The sequence below is a fragment of the Nanorana parkeri genome, unplaced genomic scaffold (assembly GCF_000935625.1).
Source record: "Nanorana parkeri isolate BGI_ZX_2015 unplaced genomic scaffold, ASM93562v1 scaffold228, whole genome shotgun sequence".
Classification (NCBI taxonomy): domain Eukaryota; kingdom Metazoa; phylum Chordata; class Amphibia; order Anura; family Dicroglossidae; genus Nanorana; species Nanorana parkeri.
Window position 1 is genome coordinate 836,924 of NW_017306496.1, and position 22,719 is coordinate 859,642.

The 22,719-nt window shown below is 42.5% G+C and overlaps 1 protein-coding gene across 1 annotated transcript in view; it reads left to right on the plus strand.

The window, feature by feature from the left end:
* Positions 1-18,809, plus strand: part of SP1 (Sp1 transcription factor) — a 20,867-nt gene extending 2,058 nt beyond the window's left edge. Inside the window, exons 3-6 of the mRNA XM_018556204.1 lie at positions 7,860-9,261; positions 14,999-15,167; positions 16,743-16,942; positions 18,103-18,809. Coding sequence (XP_018411706.1) covers positions 7,860-9,261; positions 14,999-15,167; positions 16,743-16,942; positions 18,103-18,449 — 2,118 coding nt within the window. The 3' untranslated portion in view covers positions 18,450-18,809. The remainder of the gene's footprint in view (positions 1-7,859; positions 9,262-14,998; positions 15,168-16,742; positions 16,943-18,102) is intronic.
* The last annotated feature ends 3,910 nt before the right edge of the window (positions 18,810-22,719 follow it).

The following is a 22,719-nucleotide window of genomic DNA, read 5'->3' on the forward strand; positions in this document are numbered from 1 at the left end:
AACAAGTACTGTAAATGTGGGGGGGGGGGATGTTTTCCCTACATTATGTTAAAAAACATTTATTCTTACCCATATTTTTTGGTAAAATATAAAACACTAGGTTATGTCGGGTAAATAGACACCAAACATGTCAAGTCTTAAAATTGTGCGCGCACGCAAAATTGACCATAGGTGACGCTTTAACCGCTTTTACTGCTCATCAGTTTACTGTTATCAGTGATTAATGGCCCTAAAATTATTGCTCTCACTCCGGCCTTTGCAGTGATATGTAACATGTGCGGCACAATCGTTGTTTTTTGCACGTAGGCGCACTGACGTATGTTTGCGTGTGTATGTGGGGGGCAGGGGACTTAAATACATTTTTGGGATTTAAAAAAAAAAAAGTTATGCTTCTTTAATTTTTTTTATTACTCCTTTTTGGGTTTTTTACACTTAGCAATAAAGTTATCACTTAGGGGGCTAAGAAGCTCCCTATGTGATTGCCAATTTACATGAGAGGTCCTCTTTATGGAGACATCAGGGGTCTCAAAGTACCCTAATGTCACCTAGGGACCCCCAGAGAAGCTGATGAAGCAGAGATCTGCTTCACCAGTGTCTCTCCAGCTACTGAAGCTGGAGAGTGACAGCAGAATGCGTAATTGATGTAATATACATCACTTCCTGCATTCGGAGATCGGAGGGTGTACCGATCTTCCGTTTGATCATCTTCTGTCACAGAGCAGCCGTGCCGCACCGGTCACAGCGGATCCCGGGACTGGCAGTGGCAGCGGGGGAAGGGGGAAAACCGGAGCTAATACAAGCGATCGGGCGTCTCTAGAGACGCCCGATCGCTTGAATGTAAAGCTCCCGGCCGGCTGTTTAATTACAATGGCCGGCTGGGAAGCTACTCGTCGGGCTCAAGGACGAGCAGATTTTTCAAACCCTGCCAATTCAGTTCAATGGGGTTCTGAACGAGCAACAAACGTGGTAAAAAAGCTCATGTACCAAATTTGACGACATTCATTCCGCGTTTGTGCACGTTTTAATGCATGTCTCCCTGGCTGTGTTTGGGGTGCCATTAGAAATGAATGGCAACACAAGTGTTTTGCTGCGTTTTCATCAAAGTGCATGTTTGGTTCACGCATGCACAGGTGTGAATGCGGCCTTAAACTGATGGTCACGTTTAACTACTTGCTGTCCGGTGCAATTTCTTACTATTTGCGCACACACGCGATGAAATCAGCATTTTTGGCTAGAAAACAGCTTCCAACCCCCAAACAGTGATATATTTTCTGAAAGCAGAGGTCCTGTAGAATAAAAAAATATTTGGACAAATGTTTATCAAACCAGCATTTTTAGGATAAAATACACCAAAATGAAATTTAGTGCACAGAAACAGAATATATTACCCAATTTATTTGTTAAAATATAAAAGACGGGTTCACGTCGGGTAAATAGATACCAAACATGTCAAGCTTTAAAATTGCGTTCGCCCATGAAACCGAAAAAACTACAATACCCCAAATCTCCCATAGGTGACGCTTTAAAAGCTTTTACCGCTCATCAGTTTAGTGTTAACAGCGATTGTAGGCCCTAGAATGATTGCTCTCACTCTAGCGTTTGTGGTTATATGTAATGTGTGTTTTTGCACATAGGGGCATCCGACGCATGTTTGCATGTGTATGCACATGGGAACTTTAACCACTTGCTGACTGGGGTATTAGACCCCTAATGTCACCTGGGGACCCCCAAAAAATCTGATGAAGCAGAGATCTGCTTCACCAGCTTCTTCTCTGGCTATAGCAGCCAGAGAAATGACAGCAAAAGGCAGAAGTGACGTAATACACATTGCTTCCGCCATTAGAGAGAGGAGGAGAGTTCAGCAGTGGGGAAATGCAGATCTCTCCTCCGTTCTCAGTACTAGTAGCCGTTGTGCCTGCAGGGAGGACAGCGGAGCCCGGGATAACCGGCAGCAGGGGGGCTGCACTGTGTGTGGTCTTACAAGCGATCGGCCGGCTGTAAAGCTGGCATGTAACGGCCGTTTACATTCCCGGCAGATCACGTACATGTACGTCCACCTGCGTTCTGACAATGGGCGGTCACAAGGGGTTAAATTTGTTTTGCAATTTTTCGACTTTTTAAAAAAATGTTTATCTTATTTTTTTACACTTAACTTTATTGCATTCTCATAGGGGGCTAACAAGCCCCCTGTGTAATAGCAGATAGGGTGTGACAGGTCTTGTTTATGTTCTTTCAGACCCCTAATGTCACCTAGAGACCCCAAAGAAGCTGATTAAGCAGAGATCTGCTTCACCAGCTTCTTCTCCTGGCTCTAAGAGCCAGAGAATGTAAACAGTGACACCGGAAGTGATGTAGTAAACATCACTTCCAGGTCCAGTGATCGGAGGCGAGTTCAGCGGCTAGGAGCTTGCTGATCTTACTCTGATCCATGTGGGGAGACCTGCTGTGCTGGTCCCAGGCCTGCGCAGGGGACAGCGGAGCCTGGGTTAGCTGGCGGTGGGGGAAGGGCCCACATTCGGCCGCACAGTGCAATCGATTCCGCCGGATTGCTAATATCTGAACAGCCATCGCCAGCTGTTTAAAATGACACTAAGAACACAGCTGTGGCAGCTGTGTTCTTGGTATAACTACAACTACCTCAGGACAGGATGTTTTTGATGGTGGAAGGTCCTGAAGTAGTTAAAAACCCGCTCTATTTATTAAAGAAAAACACAGAGGTGAGGTCAGAAATAAAGAAAATGGCAATACGACAAAATAGAAATTAAAGACACACAGTTATCCCCGCATGTAGTGTATCGTGTCCATACAATCCTTTGTTCACAAAGCAGCAGCTGGGGCTCCTGGGCACTGCAAGTACAAATGTATTTTAGCCTGTATGCCCATACATCTGGATCTGCATCTGTGGGAGTCAGTAAAACGCAAATACTAAATGAATTGGATCAGCATTACTCCTGTAATGGTAGTCTACACGTGTCCTCCTATTCTTGTCAGGGAACTTGCACTTGTGGAAACCTTTTCTGTTTTACAATATATTAGCCTTGCGCCATAATATGCAAGAATGTACACTAAATATGATGTGCAGGTATTTCCTCATCTCACATGGCACTGTCTATGCCCTCATGCATCACATGGCACTGTCTATGCCCTCATGCATCACATGGCACTGTCTATGCCCTCATGCATCACATGGCACTGTCTATGCCCTCATGCATCACATGGCACTGTCTATGCCCTCATGCATCACATGGCACTGTCTATGCCCTCATGCATCACACATCCTGTATGGGCCAGTTTTTAGCAGTCACTAGGTTTCCAGTCTAATATGTCTGCATTGAGCAGGTTAAGTCTCCTTCACTCCTTCGCTTGGGGTGGTGGCACCTTTACAACACTTAGGGAACAAAAGTAGTCACCCCCCATTAGGAAGGACAGTGTCAGCACCAATTCAGAGATGATTTGAGGATCTACAGCCAAATGATACACAAAAGATACATTTTTGTTAATAAGGTACTTGAATTCATTCCTAAGTTTAGTGACGCCTTAACCCAGGTATACACACAGTGTAAATGATACCCTTTAAAATCATTCCATGTATCTATAAGCATTTAGAAATGTCCTATTAATACATAGCTGCATGTACAGTTGTCATTGCCAATGGGAATAAGGCCTCTTTGTTAGGCATACTGCGGCTTTGGATTGCTCCGATGACTGAGAAAGAAGCCTTTGTGATTGTGCCTGGTTAGTCAGTAACATGCAATATTCCTTAACTAGTGCCCAGTATACATGTGGGGGTGATAATCAGATCAGCAGGGTCCAAAGGGTTTCTGCCCACTTTTGTAGATGTCTTTGTGGCATTAATAGTGTTCTACTTTTTCATAGGAAATGCAAACCTGCTTTAACCACTTGCTGTCCAGGGCATTTTCTTACTATTTGCGCACACATGATAAAATATACATTTTTGGCTAGAAAACAGCGTCAGACCCCCCAAACAATGATATATGCTCTGAAAGCAGAGGCCCTGTATAATAAGAAATGAGAGTTGCAATTTTTTCGTTGCACGGTTTTTGTGCAAATGTTTATTAAACCAGTATTTTTAGGAGAAAAATAAACTAAATTAAAATTTAGTGCACAGAAACATAATATAATACCCAATTGTTTGGCAAAATATAAAAGACGGGGTCACGTCGGGTAAATAGATACCAAACATGTCAAGCCTTAAAATTGCGTTCGCCCGCGAAGCTGCGAAAAACATCAATACCCAAAATTTCCCATAGGGAACATTTTAAACGCTTTTACCGCTCATCAGTTTAGTGCTAACAGTGATTGATGGCTCTAGAATTATTGCTCTCACTCTGACGTTCGCGGCTATATGTAACGTGTAGCGCAATTGTCATTTTCGCACGTAGGCGCACCGACGCGTGTGTATGTGGAGAGCGGGGTACTTAACCATTTTTTAATTTTTTTTTACACTAACCCTATTGCTATTACATAGGGAGCTAAGAAGCCCCCTATGTAATAGCAGATAGGGTGTGACAGGTCCTGTTTATGGAGACATCAGGGGTCTTTCAGACCCCTAATGTCACCTAGGGACCCCAAAGAAGCTGAGGGAGCAGATATCTGCTTCCCCATCTTCATCTCCTGGCTCTAAGAGCCGGAGACTGTAAGAGTGACACCGGAAGTGATGTAATACACATTACTTCCGGGTCCAGGGATCTGAGGAGAGATCAGCGGCTGGAAGCCGCTGAATCTTTCTACGATCATTGCGGGGGGGACCCGCCAAGCCTCTCCCAGGCGCTGCCCGGGGAAGCCAACAGGGAGAGGGGGGCGCCGAACGGTACAAACGATCCGGCTGTACGTCGGATCGCTTGTACATTAACAGCAATCGCCTGCTGTTAAAAGCGGTACCAAGAACACGGCTGCTGCAGCACTTTAACGGGCTGCCGTCTATGGACGTATTGCGGCACGGAAGTGGTTAAAACCCAATCTTAATCGCTTTTTTTTTATAAGGCACCAAAACAAAATAAACTTTGTATCTAGCATGTTGTTATCATAGTTATTAGTAAAGTGGTACACAAAATGTTGTATCAAGAAGGACCTGCTTCATCAGCTTTTTTGTTTTCTTTCTCTCTACCTGGGCATCAGTTTCTCTACATAAGTGTGCTTAAAGGAGAACTATGAGGTGAGTGCTTTTCACTCGCCTCATAGTTCTAGCCGACCTGTGACAATGAGACTGTCACAGGTCGGCTCAGTAGATCGGGAGGTGAGCGAACATATACCGGTGTTCGCTCACCTCTCTATCCTGTCACGGCTCTGTGACGGGGGACGGGGGGGGCTGGATTCCCCCCTCCCCGCTCCGATCCGCCAGCGCTGACTGGCGGACCGGACGGGGGAGGGGGTGGGTACAGCTGGCTCTGCCTCCTATATAGGCAGAGCCAGCTGTCACTCACGCAGCTGGGCGGATCTCGACATCGATGTCGGGATCCGCTGCGGCGTCTCAGTATACCGCGAGCTGTAGTTCGCGGTATACTGAGCTTAGGGTAACGGGAAAACGCTAGTTTGTGTCCTCCCATTACCCTAAGGAGAACTATGGGTTCTCCTTTAAAGGATATTTAAACCCTCCCATTTTTTGCATCTATCTACTGCTAACAAGCAGTAGATAGATGCAAAAAGTTTTTTTTTTTTTAAAACTTACCCTGTGTTCCGTGCGCAGCCCCGTGCGAAAATTAGGAATTTATCGAGCGGCCGCAAAGGCCCTTTGGGGTGCGCGCATGCGCAGTTCTCATTTTCGCCAGAGACACGATGAGGGACGCAAGGTAAGTCTATGGACGCGTGCTCCCGCATGCAGACACCGCTGGATCGGAGGGAAAGAGCAGTCAGCGGACGTATGGCATACGGAGGTACAAAAGTGTTCCCGGCTGGCCAAGGACGTATGCCATACAGACCTGGCATTTACAGTTCTGCTATAAGCTCATGGTCGCTTCAGCGACCATGAGCTTATACTAGAACTGTTCCCCGGACTGTCCCTTTCAAATTAATAGCTGTCATCAGCAGCTCACAAGCCGCTGATGACCGCTATTAGCAAAAATACCGGGGCACAGCTGCTGCCGGCAGCGGGCATCTGGATACTCTCATCCCTCCCCGGAGCGGCTCCAGGAAAGGGATGAGAGACTCCATGTATCCCTGCTGTTGTCCCCCGGTTGTAGGGTCTGTGGCAGCGGGGATCCGAAGTAAAATCACCGGCAGGGGAGCGAGCAGCGACTGGCCGCAATCCAGGATGGGTGAGCGGTATAGAGATCGGAGCCGCTGTCATCCTATCAGTTTCCGGATGACAGCGGCTCTGTAGCGTGGCCGAACGGGTGATCGATAAATATCATTGATATTTATCGATCCCGCTGTGCAGAGCAAACACCGGAGCGATTGTCTGATCACTCCGGTGTTTGTAAATAACTGGGGACACATAGTACTATGTGTCCCCAGTTATGAATGAACAGGCTGCGATCTACATCACAGCCTGTTCATTCAAGAATTTATGAATGGGGACTAGCACTCACTACAGAGGCTCCTCCCCATTCAGAAACTAATGATAGTAAAATATTTTTACTATCATTAGTTTGTGAATGAATGAGAAGCCTCTGTACTGAGGCTTCTCATTCATTGAGTGCTGGGGCTGCAGAAAAAGAAATTGAGGACTTATGTCCTCAATTTCTTTTTCTATTTCAAAAGGGAAATGTCAGGGGTCTATTTAGACCCCAGATATTTCGCCGCAGCCCCCCCCAACAGTAAAAAAATAAAAATAAAAAATTATTAAAAAATAAATAGAAAATGTAAAAAAATAAAAAATAAAAAAAATAAAAATGTAAAAAAAAAATAAAATAAAAAAATGTGTACAAAAAAAATAATAAAAAAAAGCACAACCCCTCCCTCCCCCCCACATAACATACACATATTGTGGTGTACGCCATGCGCTGCAGTGTGTTGTTAGAATGCATCGCAGTGCATGATTTTTTTTTTTTTCCTTTAAAAAAACCCATTAAATTAACTGTGGCATCGCATGGCAAAGCTTTGTGACGCATTGCCATGCGTTGTGATACTATGTGTTGCAATTAAATATACGCCTGTATCATTTTATCACGGCACAAACGCCAACACTGCGTAAAAACTATTTTTAACATAAGTCGCTTATTTACAGTTTTGCGTACCTTAATTTTTTTACCTTTTTGCAAAAAGTCACAATTTCCAATTTGCAAATATTTATTAACTCAATACAGCTTTATCTTAGATTTAGTCAGAAAATATATTTTTTTTTTTGTGCGCTGATACTTGTTTTAGTGTGTTTTATCAATTGAATTGTGTATTTTTTATCGGTTTTAATATTTGGCAAACATTTGCACAATTATCGCAGGGCCTACAAATTTAATAACACCATCTTTATATTCTACCGGGCTTGTGCTTTCAGAAAATATATGATTTGGGGGGTCTTTTACAAACGCTGGCAACACAGCAGTTGATAAATCAAATCAATGGGAAAAATTACAAAAATGACGTGGCCAGCTGAGGTGCAAAATGTTCCAGAGGGCTTGGCAGCGAAAGGGTTAAAGGACGTACTAATGCAGAATTATGGAGCCAGTTGAGTTTAGCAGTCGCAAGGCACTCCATATGAGCTGGGGAGCTGGAGATTCCAGAAAAGTAGAATTTGGCCCAAAATGTTAGGAACCCGGTATGAATTTTTGATAACAAGGATTGTTTGTCTGGTTCCTGGGAATTTACTCTACATTATGCCCAATGTGCCAAGTATACAAAAGCAGTTTTTGTGTTGTTGATGGGGAATATTACACTAAACTGAATTCCTTTTACTTTCACAGGATTCTCAGCCTTCTCCGTTGGCCTTATTGGCTGCCACGTGTAGTAGGATTGAGCCCCCTGAAAATGGAAATGGTGGAGGCCAGCAACAAGGTGCTACAGAACTGGATCTGAGTACTGCTCAAATTGCACAGACCGCAAATGGCTGGCAAATCATATCTGCTTCCCCTACAACCAAGGACCAAGCTGGAGGCGATTCTTCCAAAAATCGTCAGTTAGCCCCCGGGCAATTTGTAGTAACAACTGCCCCAAATATGCAAAACCAGCAGCTTCTGGCAAGTCTTCAAGGGGCAATGCCTAATATTCAGTACCAAGTTATACCACAATTCCAAACAATGGATGGGCAGCAATTGCAATTTACTACTGCCCCTACTCAGGTGAACGTCCAGCAAGATGCCTCTGGGCAGCTGCAGATTATCCCAGCTACTAACCAACAAATCATTACCGCTAACCGAGCTGGTGCAGGAAACATACTCACCATGCCCAACCTTCTTCAGCAAGCTGTCCCAATTCAAGGAATGGGCCTAACCAACAATGTCCTGTCTGGACAGACCCAGTACTTGACTAATGTCCCTGTTTCTCTTAATGGCAATATCACAATTCTGCCTATGAATGCAGCTTCTTTAACACCCACTTCCCAGTCTATGACTCAGGATAACTGTCAGCCTGTTACTTCAGGAGTTGCTATCAGTTCCTCACATCTGGTCACCTCTCAAGCCAACACGGCAACCTATTTTACAAATGCCTGCAATCTTTCCACCAGCACCACTGCTAGCAATGTCAATTTGTTAAATTGCAGCAGTGCAACCACCCCTGGGACCAATGTCCAAGTTCAGACCTCTCAGAGATCTGGCCATTTAAGTTTGGTCACCGATGCTGTGCAACAGGCAGGTGGCAACCTTCAGGGCCAGCAAAAGGAGGGTGACCAATCCCAGCAGCAGCAGCAACAGATTCTCATTCAGCCTCAAATTCTTCAGGGTGGCCAGACTATCCAAACAATACAAGCTGCTCAGCTTTCTGGCCAAACATTCAGTACACAAGCCATCTCCCAAGATGCCTTACAGAATCTCCAATTTCAAACTATGCCAAACACTGGCCCAATCATTATCCGTACACCCACTGTAGGCCCTAATGGGCAGGTCACATGGCAAACAATCCAGCTGCAGAATCTGCAGGTTCAGAATCCTCAGACGCAGACAATCACCCTTGCCCCCATGCAGGGGCTTTCTCTGGGGCAGTCGACCAGTACTGCCACCTCCATGCCAACTGGCACAGTAACAGTCAACGCTGCTCAGCTTTCGTCCATGCCTGGTCTCCAGACCATTAACCTGGGTGCCTTAGGAACCTCTGGTATACAGTTGCACCAGCTTCAGGGGTTTCCTTTGACAATAACTAACGCAACAGGTGAGTCTAGTGGTGAACACAGTTGAATGTTATGCATTTATTTAGTGGGTATTTTCCAAGTGCTATCAATGTTTTTGGGGGGTGCCCTCTCCAACTGTTTTGTTGCTTCCCTTTTTCTCCAGCAGCTCATACCTGCCTTTCCTTGGTTCTTTTGTGAGGGGGAGCAAAAGAAAGATACTGCAGGGGAGGAGGATTTACCCTTCCGCTGCCACTGACATAAGGCTTACAGCGGAACTCAACTGCTTCCAGCTGGCCATGTCAGTTAGCCTTATGTCGGTAACTTTCACTGTTCTGCTATGAGCTCATGGTCACGGCTAAAAAGCAGCGGATGACGGCTATTAACAAAAACCTGCAGCCTCTCCTCCCTGCCTGGAGCCACTCCATGCTAGGATCTATTTCTCCTCCGATTCCCCACTGCTCTCCCCTACCTGTATGAGCTGAGGCAGTGGAGATCTGAGAAGAAATGGGGGGCCCAGGTGCGAGCTGTGACATTACTTCCTGTTCATTCTCGAGTTTCTCAATGGGTGGAAGCACTCTGTATAGAGGCTTCTGCCCATTCAAAACTAGATGATTGTGAATATTTACTATTTCCAGTTTCTGAATGAATGGGAAGCCTCTGTACTGAGTGATTTCCATTCATTTAGAACAGAGGCTGCAGAAAAAGAGATTATGATTCTGTGTCCTCAATTTCTATTTCAAAAAGGAAATGTCAGGTCTGTTTTAGATTTTCTAATATTTCCCCGAAGGCCCCCAGCAGTTAACCCCCCCACCACACACACAGAAAACATACATGTGCACCATATTGTGGTGTACACCATGCACATGTGGTGCGTTGTTAGAACGCAATGCAGTGTTTGTTTTTTTGCTTTTTTTTTTTTTGCTTTTTAAAATAAACATTACATTGAACTGTGTGGCAGCGCATGGCAAAGCGTTGTGATGCATTGCTGTGCGTTGCATTACTTCATATTTTTTTTACTGTTTTGCCAAAAGGAGCAATTTAAAATTGACATAATTGGTTATTAACTCAATACAGTTTTATATTTTAGATTTAGTTGGAAAAGTATTTTTTTTTCTGCACCTATACTGATTTTAGTGGGTTTTTTAAAAATCCATTTAATTGTGTACTTTTATCGGTTCAATATTGATTTGACAAACATTTGTGCAATTATCGCAGGACCTACAAAATTAGTAGCTCCATCTTTTTGTTCTACCGGGCCTGTGCTTTCAGGAAATATATGGTTTGGGGGGTCTGGCCAGCTGAAGGTTAAAGCGTTCTGGAGGGCTTGGCAGCGAAAGGGTTAAAGGCTGTATAGGAATAACAAATTGGAAAATGGAGAGCGATTGTGGGCTCGGTCATCTCTATATCCACTCCTACAGCCTGAGAATGTGTCTGAGCTCCTAGAACCTGTTACATTGACGGAACCCCTCCATTCTCCTAGCTGTGGATAGGGTTGTGGGATGGATCAGTCACGAGACTGCAAATACGTTTTATTGGGAATTTTATTTGCAAAGGTTTTGTGTGATTTGTAAATTGGGGAGAATGTTTCGGGGTGGTGCCAGGTGTATTGGTTTTGCATTGACATAGACTTTAATTGGTGAATCCCTACCAAGTATAAATATGCAGGTCAGAGGTTCTGACTTCACGTTGGCTTTCTCATCTACAAGCTTGCTTTTTCCGGGCAAGTGACATGGAAAGTAATATAGCCAAAGATGACAAGGCAACTCACACTCTCAGGAGGTTATCAATGGCAGCAGTTAGACACCTCTCCATATTCATAATTCAGCACGTAAATGTCATTCTAGAGCCCCAGTTCTTTCCCGTCTTCCATCTGGCCTTGTTTTCCCAGATAGACGTCACCGGTTGTTGAATTTTAATATGCTTCTTTTAAGTTATTGCTACTTAAATGTGGACTATGTTCACTGTTGTTATACACAAATATAAATTTTATGTCTTCTGTTGACCAGTGTGATGTTTTTAGAGTTATTCAGAGATGCATCATGGGATTTGTAGTATCACCACAGCTGGAGGGCCAGAGTTTGGCTACCCCTGCTGTAGAGTATTCTCTGCTGCAGTTCAGTGACACGTACATGTCGTCTTGTCCCTCTCCTAGCTTGTGAGCACGACTGATGAGCTCGTCACTCTGCTCTATCCTACTCTCAGCATGTTCCTTGCCCTGCAGCATAATTGGTTCCTTGTGCCACTTCTCCCTTCCCCAGTCTGAGCTCTGATCTACAGGACTGCAAAATGCTAATACCAAGTCAAATTTGGGTACTTGAGAGAGAACACCAAAACATGGGGACCAGTGCTTGCCCGAGCGAGAATGGATGAACTCTAATATGTGTAATTGACACTGTATGGGTTAAATAAATTCTGGTGGAAATAGGGCTTCTGTAGCTAATCTTGCATGCAAAAACAAAGTGGTACCAAATCCATTATAGTGTAGCTATTCACAGTACATCAACCAGCCAGGAGAAGGGAAGGAGCGGTACCTGTAATTTGATGTAATGTATGATCGTGATACTTAAAGGTGCCCATACACTGTGCGATGATCGTACGATAATCGCAAAGTGTATGGCAGGCGTGCAACCGTTTTTACTGTATGGTCGCACGTCTTTTGTCTAAAAAGCATGTTCGAAAATCTTGCGATTTTCGGCTGGTTTGAATGATGCTCGGGAGACAAATGCCGAACGGGCCGGTGTGCACACGCGCACACTGCCCGTTCAGCATTGCGGTCATCGGAAGCCCGCCCCTAAGGGGGGCGGGCTTGCGATGATCGCAAGTACGATCTGCCTGTCCAAGATGGGCAGATCGTACGTTTTTTAAATTACTTTACAACCATCGCAAGACTGAGGTCTTGCGATGGTTGTAAGTGTATGGCCACCTTTAGGTGCCCATACACCTTACAATTATCTGGAGATTTTTGTCTGCGATTGCACAACCTCAATTACTGTACAACTGGCAGATTTTCATCTTTCAAGCAGGCTAGAAAACGTTTGTCTAGTTGGACGAAAATTGATAGGTTAGTGGCATTGTTGTACAACAAAAATCTCAAGATGAAAACTGCACATCCTCAAACGAAAATCTGTTTCGATCGATTAAAATCGGCCAGGTGGTGGTGCTGACAAACTTTAATTGCAAACTACATTGCTCTGTGCATGATGGGGTAGTTGTAAGAAAATTGAATGAGGGCGAGATGTCTGGACAAAAAAAAAGTTGGATAATGGTTGTAAGGTGTATGGGCGCCTTTTTATTTTCCTCTGGTGAAGGCTATGTGTAATATTAGGAACGCACCAAATTTTTTGGCCTGAAAATGGTACTATGGGCAAAATGCAGATAGTACCTTAACGGCTAAAAATTCAGTGCACCCCCAGCTTCTCTCACACATGTGCTGCTTCTTCTGTAGTGAAGGGCAGGCTTCATAAAATGAACCGCTCGCCTCTGAATGCTATCACACGGGCTTGTTAGCAATAAAGTTAAGTGAAAAAAGTAAAGAATAAATCAAATTAAAAATTACAAAAAATAAGAAACATTAAAACCAACCCCTCTGCCCCCTCCATCTGCATGCGAATAAATGCACGCATAGGGCATTGTGTGGGTGCGTGCATGCGCGCACGGAGTGCTGGCCCCTTTCCACTGTGTGCCATATTGTGGCAGCCGGGCAGCAGCGCTAACACACAATGTGTATTAAAGGGCAAGTTCACTTTCCCAAGTAATTTGTGAAAATGGAATTACCTGCTCAAATCTGGCCCCCTCTACCCCCTTGCTATACTAACCTTTCAGCGAACGGTCCTCCCCCTCTGCCGGTACGAGTGTACTGTCAGTACCCCATACGATCATCCAGCGCAGCCCTGCACTATGGATTTTGAATCTTGCTCACAAATTGCGAGCACTCGTTGGACAGCACGGTCACCTCACTACGCTGACCAATGAGAAGTGCTTCTTTGCACTGTTAAATATGGTTTTGGTTCTGTATAAGAACAAGTAGGTTGTCATGAGGGACAAGTAGATTGGGCAAGTCGTTTTTTTTTTTTTTTTTATTTCCACACCCCCTGTATGCTTACTGTGTCCCCAGTTATGAATGAACAGGAAGTGCTTTACATCACGTCCTGTTCATTCATGATTGTGGACCTAGTAACTCACACTGTCTCCACAGTTTATAAATGAACAGGAGCACTCATTATAGAGGATTCCAGTTCATTCATAACTGGGGCTGCTGAAAAAGATTGAGGACTTTTGTCCTCAATCTTTATTTCTTTGTTAAAAGTGAAATATCAGGGGTCTGTTTAGACCCCTAATATTTCCCCGAAGCCCAGGACAGTAAAGTAAAAAATAATAAAAATAAAATAATTTAAAAAGGTTGGGGAAAGTCATTTTCGGTCTGACCGTTTTTAGTTTCGGTCTACAAATTTCATTTCAGTGCATCCCTAAAATATAAATACATATATATCACCCCTGTAAGGATTAAGATTACAGCTACTGTCCTTCTTCCCGTCTCTTGGCTGTTTGTGTGAGATTAGCTACAGGAGCACTGATTCAATCAGAATTCTGTGAACCCATACAGTGTCCGTTACATATATCAGTGCTCATCCATTCCACCTCTGGCAAGCATTGGTCCCTATCTTTTGTCCTTTCTTTCTCACACTTTAGGTTGGGAGTTTTGGGAAGTACAATCACTGGAACACTGCAGCTTGCCCTCTTTCCATACTAACCCTTATGCAATGTATCTTAAGCTCCACATCAGTAGATTAATGCGTTCAAATTCAGTTACTTGCACTGCTTGCAAAAATAAATCGGCATTATGTATTCTAATAAATCTGTAGGAGTTCAGCTTTAACATTTCTTCTATATGAGCTTTCCTCTGATTTCTAGTTGCCTGGTTGTCCTATTGACCCTATTTTACTTCTGTTCAGACACTGATCCATGCGAAGGATTAGGTATGGAGATAAGGACTTCTGATTTTAGCTCTGACCTTCCTGATCTGCAAACTTATTTTGGATCAGAAACTCTGAAAGTGTTCAGCGGGGGTCAGTGGGTCTGTATAACAACCCATCATCTAGTACTTTCAGAAGGTCAGCTGTGGTAGCCCCAAAATGTATGAACTGCTGGGTTTACTTTTGAACCTTGACGTGTATTCATCCTGCCACTTTTCATCTGCGTTTTACTTAGTGACACTACACTCAGGAGTTAAATCTTAAAAATACGTTCAGGTACCCTAAAGTACTTCCATGAGGAACAAAAATAGACCCCTCCTGCACCAATTCAGAGATGATTTGAGGATCTACAGCCGAGTGATACACAAATAAGATGCATTTCTGTTCATAGTTCAGGTACTTGAATGCATTTTTAAAATGTAACTCCTGAGTTTAGTGTCACTTTAAATTGAGGATCAGTAGAGTAATCATGATGCTGTTTGTCAAATGCATATACGTTTGTGATTAGTTTTCTTTTTGTGTGACACCCCCTCCCTCCCTCCCCTAAAAAAATGGTGACTTTCAGATCACAAAATGGAGCCACACAGTTGTGCGGTATTCACACTGATCGCTCACCTCCTCTTTACAGTCCATTTTGAAGTGAGATTGGAGGTCTTGGTTCAGTGTGTGCTTTCTTTTTCTAATGAAATGCAGATAATTTATATTGAAGCCAAGTTTGTTTGTTTGTTTTTTTTTGCTAGAATTTTTTTCATGCTAGAAATACTTGTATAAGTACAATAATTTTAGACATTTTCTTTCCTTCCAGGTGATGCATGCGGTCATTTAAGTATTCAATCTTCTGGTACAGACGGGATGCATGTTGATAATACAAATATGGAGGCAGGGGAGACCAGCCCCAGCGCTCCAGGCCAGCCTGTTCGGCGAACGCGCAGGGAGGCCTGCACATGTCCATATTGTAAAGACAGCGAGGGAAGGTATGTATTGCAAATAGAATTTCAACATTTTATTTAAAGTCAATTTTCACCTTTGCAAGTGATTTGCATTTACTGTGGTAATGTAGAGATGCAGTGATGTATACATGTGCACATTGTCATGACTCACATTGCAGGCTTTCCTCGGTTTTTTTTATTGAACCTTCAGCCTAGAAATGCAAAATTTTCTCCAGAGGAAAATCAGACACCAGGGTCAGATGGTAATTAGGTTTTAAACGGCTCCCCTCCTCCCTGTTATTCATTGTAACATGATCAGCAAACAGCAGCTCTGCCTTTACACACAATACACTGTCGGGGGGGCTGCCACTCCAAATACGAATGAATGGGAGAGGTGAGAAGGAACTTGCTCCTCTTCTGGAGCTGAAGGGGAAAGCTAACAAAAAGTATATTTGTGGGTTCTTATAGAGTACCTGCATATGCCTGTTTCATGTACACTGTGTGTTCATTGCTGGCATATGTTTTTTTTAAAATACCTCTGCAAAGGTGGAAATGGGCTTAAAGATTGAAATGCCCGCATAATTGAAATGTGCAAATTAGAGAAGTTAAAATGCTGTAACACTTAACAGCAAGAATACATAACAAACATATTAAAGATGAACAAACCCTTGTGTGTATTTAGATGTGCAGAACACCCTTGTAAGACTATTTGATATCTAGAGAACAGATATACTCCATCACTTTATATCCTAGTCATGAAGTCTTGGAATGACCTTCCTTCCTTTCTTCCAATGTCACTTTAAAGTGACACTAAATCCTAAAAATACATTCAAGTACCCTATTAAAAAAAAAAGTTGCCTACTTGTGTATCACTCAGCTGTAAGTCCTCCAAATTATCTCTGAATTGGTGCTGACACTGTCCTTCCTTCTGGAGGGTGGCTACTTTTGTTCCTCATGGTCCCTGTGTGTGTTGTAAAGTAGTCACCGCTCCAAGCTCACACCTGTGGTGGACTACAATCTCAGGTTTAGTTTACTAATTTGTGTTTAAGATTGTAGTCCATTCCGGGAGTGAGCTTGGAGCGGTGACTACTTTACAACACACACAGGGACCATGAGGAACAAAAGTAGCCGCCCTCCAGAAGGAAGGACAGTGTCAGCACCAATTCAGAGATCATTTAAGGATGTACAGCTGAGTGATACACAAATAAGATACATTTTTGTTAATAGTCCAGGTACTTGGATGCATTTTAAGATTTAACTTTAAGGAGAATTTGGCTACCCGGCTCCTGGAATCTGTCCAGCTTTGACCTAGTCAGTCTGTAAGTGGTAGGGATCCAGAAATGCTCATACTCTGGCCTGTTATTGATGTTGGAGTGGCCAGAATAGACATCTCCATCTCTTCTCTGCGTATGTAGATGAGATAATTCCAGGTAACACAAGATTACTCTAATGAGCTCCTCTCACTGATTCTCAGCACTTTCTTTTCACTGATGTGTAATTATTTTGTTCCTCTTCAATGTTTTTTGAGCTGACAGAAAGCTCTGAATGTCACTACAGAGAACTCAACACGTTTTTGGAGACTTTCTAAAAGTTTAATACTGACTGCGTTATCTATTTCAGGGGTGCCTCAGAACCAGGAAAAAAGAAGCAGCATATCTGTCACATCCCAGGCTGCGGTAAAGTTTATGGGAAGACCTCTCACCTGCGAGCTCACTTACGCTGGCACACAGGAGAGAGGCCATTTGCCTGCACCTGGGTGTTCTGTGGTAAACGTTTTACTCGGAGTGATGAATTGCAGAGACACAGGCGCACCCATACTGGTAAGTATGCAGATACAAGAGTATATATACATATATATATTTTTTGTTCCCTTTGTCTACATCTTTTACTTTTGAAGTGAAGTTTTTTGGGTCTTCTAGTTGCCTTGTTGCTGCAGCACAGTATTTTGGTCAGAGTGAAGCAATCGCATTTAATGAAGGCCTAGCGTAGTCAGTCAGTTAGAGGAAAAGAATTGTGTATTTGCTGTGAGCATATGGATTTCATTGTGGGGTTTACATATACTTTAAACCGTATAACAATAAATATCTCGTTTCCTTTTTGGCATAAACATTAAAAGCGTTTTGTTTAAATTGTTGAAAAAACACAATTTGTCAATGTTGCCAGAAATCCAGTGACCTAGTAATTTCCTGTGCGCTCTGCCGCAGTATTATCAGCCCAGCCCTGTTCACTCCTGATGACATGTTATGGAGGTGAGGTGTTCTGTAGTCCTGTTATTGGGTGGACACAGTACAGTGAGTGTGTGACCACTAAATCTGGACTGTCACAGTCACTGCAACGGCTGAGTGAGAAAAATCACTGACTCTACTATTCATACAAAACATTGCCAATGCTTCCCTCCCTCCACCCAGGTCTGAAGTCAAATACCATCTGCTGGTCTTTGTTTCAAGAAAACCCATAGTGCTCTGTGAATCCCGTCATAGGTTCATTCTATATTGAATGTGTTTGCATAACGAAGCGTTTACATTAAAGCCGAACTTCAGGGAATCGGCTAAATACATAGATATATATAGATGGATATATCTATATAATTATACAGATAATATACATATATGGAAGCTGTTTTACCTGCCAAGGATTTGTAATTGTCCGTTCAGTTCTGAGATTTACACAGCTGTGCCACATAGCATATCCCTGTCTGCTGCATTATAGTAACTTAGGGCTTGTTCCTCCCCCAGCGTCTAACTGGACAGTGAAAAGAGCAGCAGACTGATGAGCTCATATCTGTCGCATTGCTTTTTCATCCAATCCTTGAAGATGTAATATTGAGTAGAGAGCTGCAATACATTGTGACTATATCTACCTGGAGTTCAGCGTTAATAGTAAATGAATAATAAACCAGTCATTGCACTGCACCTCATTATGCACTTGTCGGTTTTATTTTTTTGTTGTGATAAGTAATGCCGAAATTTCTGTGTCCTAGGTGAAAAGAAATTTATGTGCCCAGAGTGTCCAAAGCGCTTTATGAGGAGTGATCACTTATCCAAGCACATCAAGACGCACACAAACAAGAAAGGCCAAGCTACGTCCGTAACAATGACAAACGTGCCAATGGAAACTGGGACAGGCTCGGATGGCAGCACTGCATCCACTCCCACCCCACAGGCCCTCATCACCACCAACATGGTTGCCATGGAAGCAATTTCCCCCGAAGGCATCGCACGGCTTGCCAGCAGTGGCATTAACGTCATGCAAGTGGCAGACCTGCAGTCCATCAATATCAGCGGCAATGGCTTCTCGGAGCCATTGTTCAGGCAGGACTGTAAATAGTTGGGGGATATGTTTGGGTCTGGGGTGGCTTCAAAAGCGTAAAGATGGGTCCAAAAGGTTGTATATGGAATGTGTCAAATCTCTATTTTGATATGAAAGTTTGTGCCAATGTACCTTCCCAACCTGGAAGTCTCCGCCCTCCGTAGCATTTTATTTTATTTTTTTTTTCCTTTTTAAATTTTGCAGTTATAACCGTATATTTTGGGTTTCTTCTGGGCTTCCAAGGGATCCATGAATTTTGTTCATAGGGAGACTTCCATATATTTAAACCTCAATCTGGTTGTGGAAGGATGGACTTGCCTGCTTGATGCAAAGGCTGCCAGCCATTGGAAAGCCTTAGTCTGTTAAGAAGAAGATTGTTGTACATTAGAGAGGTAAAAAAAAAAACCTTAAGGTACACCTGTAGCCGTTGAGCCTTGATAATTATTATCAATGCAATACATTTTTAACAAAAACTATATGGAGAGAATATAAATAAAACATTGACCGTAAACACAAATGCCAAAAAAAAGATGTAATTTAACAAGTGCTTAGACCAAAACTCGCTGTGGTCATCCTGCTTAGCCTTACCTTGCTACTGAAGCTATAACTGCTCCGCTGTGACATGAACTGGTTGCATTTTACAATGAATATTTGAAGTCTGGTATTTTGTTGGCTTGTGTACTTGTTTTGTTCTTGGTGATCCGCTTTACATCAGTGACCTCCCAACCTTTATCCTCACATTCCCATTAAGCAAGGGATAACTATTCCCTGCAAGTCCATCTGGTGTTGTCACCTATCAATGAGGTTTCTTTAAAAAAAAAAAATTCTGCATGTCTGGGTATATTTGTAGTTTAGGCTGTGTTCAGGCCTAAAGATTGTTCCACGTGTGCTGTTTAATCACATACAGTTGCAGACTTGACACTTCAGTACTGTGATCACTCAGCCAGTGACTTCTCATCTGATCTCTTAGGTTTGCTTTACCAAAACTGCAAGAAATGTGGAGCCGTTGGCCATAGTGAATGTCAGGGCAAAATAAAACAAAAGGCAGCATTTCTCTGCAACGCATGCACATTTCCCAATGGTCTATCCTTTTAAAAAATGCTACAAGTATAGAGAAATACCTGTTCTACCAGAAATCCAGGGTGCCTATGTGAACTGACAAAGCAGTGCCTTTTGCTGCAGTAATGTTGGCTCTGCACAGTTGTCTTCTTCTAGATTATAGAACACCTTCCATTTTTTCCTCATCTCCGTAACATAAAGGAGGAGTTCTATAGTTCAGGAGCAGAGAACTTGGACAGGACGCATAAAACGGCTTGGGATTTCAGTGCAGCAGAGGCACAGTGTTACCAGCTTAAGCAAGACGTTAGCACACTGGATTTCTGGTAGATCAGAAAGTATCTTTCTACTCGCAGCATTTATAAAGGGACAAAACATGTATTGCATAGATATATATTTTATTTATTTTTTTCTTTCTCAAACATACACTTTAAAAGTCCTGTTTTTACTTTTCGAGTTGAACACACATTTAAACCTGACTGGTGGCTAAGGGGAATGGTTCCACGCTTGTTTTGGTTCTCATGAATTGACCATTACAAAACATATTTTTTAATCTTGGACGTCTAGTCTGAACTGTGAAACCACTGAGTAGCACATGTCACACTTTTGAGGATTTTACAGGTTTTGTATTTGTTTTTAGGGATCCGTAACAGAAAAAAAGGCACATGTGTAAATAACACGGATGGGTCCTATTCACCTGTTTTTTCTAAATCAGCAAATCATAATAACAAAGGTTTCACCGGAGTCTCCTTTAAGGCTTCACTGTAGTATCTAAACATCAAAATGCATATTGGGTTATAGTGCAGAAGAGTAATGGTGTGTGTATACGAACCTACAGCAACCAGTTATAAATCTCCATCAACAGATCACACCATTCTACTAACCATGGACCCCCTGCTCTCCAGTAGTCACTACAGGAACCTATAATGAGATCTCCTGTGACAGATACAGGACCATTGTCCACAGTGGTTTGATTTAGCCATGAACTGTACATTGCGTCCTATACTGAATATTAAGGTCTGCCTGGATGTTAGATTTATTTTTTTTCTGGCTTGAGTTGTGGTATGGATGCAACTTGAATTTCGAATGCAGCCCATCACTCAGTGTAGTAGATTGCATGTTACTCAATGTGCAGTAGACAGCTTGACACGGGGTATTACTAACATTGAATGTTCAAGATTGACACATGGAGTGTAACTTGTCAGCATGTGTTGTTGGTACAGCATTGTTTTATTCTCCTTGTTGCCTTCCCGCTGTCAGTGGTAAGAATTTTTATAGAGATTACTCCTCCTGTAAATATTTTTTTTTTTTAATTTTTGAGATTGTTTTTTGTGGGGGTTTCCACCTACATATTTTTATATATTCACACATAGCCTACTCATATGAAGAGAAATGTATTTTTATACAGTTTTTCATACTCCGGGGATTTTCTGTCTTGTATTCTGGTTCCAGAACGTAGAGAGAAGTTTGCTGGTGTCATTAGGGCATGCTGTAAGGATGAATCTGCAGGTATTGAATCAATGTCTTGTTCACTTTAGAAGTGGGTATAGTGTTTGATTAATGTTTGTTGCCGCTTGTTGTGTTTATACCGCTGATATGCACCGGATGATTTAAACTTTATAAGTTCAATTGTGTTTCTTCCAATTTGTCCAATACTTACTTTCCCCTTTTGTGACTGTGCCTTAAGCTATCATTATTGGCTAGACCATAAATGATTATCAGATGATTGTTTTTGTTTTCCTAATGAAATCGTATGGGTTATAAAAGTGATATATGCATTAGTAACAGATTTCACATTTAAAAAGCATCTGTGTTATAACTATGATAGATTTGGCTGTGCGATATTCCACATGTATCTCATTTACTACTTTAATTTTATATATATTGACATCTCTGTAAAAGTGTTAATTGTCAAGAAGACCACTGCTCTCCAGCTTTGTAACAAGTCAGGGTACCCATTGACATTAAATGTCATCTGAAATATCCACCTTCTGTAGAACAATTGTGCCATTCACATACATGATCGCACCAGTCAGGGATCGCATATAATAATGCGATTTGTATCCTTAACTGTTCAGTATTGGATCCGGCCATTGTCTCTGTCTGACAGTACCTTCAGTCAAAGTGCGGCTCAGCCTGTGTATAACTATATGACTCAGGATTACAAGCTAGAGTTCCTGTAATTCTAGTTTGCCTTCAAGAATCTATTTGTAAAAGGGATTTTCTCCCTTGGACTGTTTTCTGTTGGTTGGTCTATGTGCGGTTTCATTTGGCCAGTGCTTATGTGAAGATGGTCATATAGTCTCGCCATCTTTTCTGTTTTAAATAAAGGATTTCTCCAGGCCCATTGAAAGGTATTTCCTCCTTCCTGCTCTGGTAGCGTTTCGTTATGCAGTTGCCAAACCAGATATAATACCGCAGTGTATAGGCTGCTTTTCTCTACACATTATGGGTGCCAATTTGGAATACTTGGAATCCATTCTAGACACCTGCTGAACAGACCTTTTACACTTGAGGTGCGAGGAAACTATTTAGTGAAACAGCACACAAGCATGTTCATACTGCATCAAGATAATCAGACTACAGTGACTGGTAATGTTCGAGGCTACACTCTCCCTCACTTGAGGGTTGGATGCTTTCTGCATCTAATGTATAATCTGAAGTTCTGTAGACTATGCTGGGAGATTCATGACGCTGTCTTCCCTGAGTAGTGCCCACCAAGTTAGGTGGCCACAGTTTCTAAGCTTGGGCCTTACATTTATTGCATATTATACAAAAATATATACCATTCGGTTTGTATGACTGAAATGGATAAAGGTGTCGCTGCTACTGTTTCATGTTTAGTTACAACCAATTTCTACCATGTTTTTTCAGAGTGAAGAAAAAAAAGCTTATGATGTTGCATGGCATTTCCCTGCAATTGTTTGCATATCACAGTATAATTATTGTATGTTGTATTGCTCCTTATTACTCCTCATAATTCAGGAATGTGATTTGTATCTAGATCTAGTGTGTAAAAGTAAGCAGAATAAGGAGCCTGAATTGTGAAGTTCAATTTTTAATTTTTGTTCATCTTTAACAAGCGCCTTGGATATCAATCGCATGGGTTTTATCCGGCCTTGCTAGTATATGTATTGGGTGTGCAGAGCACATTATCTATGAATTGAAATGGCAGCATCAGAATTTTTATATAAAGCACACATAAAAAAAAAAAAAAAAAACCACGGATTCT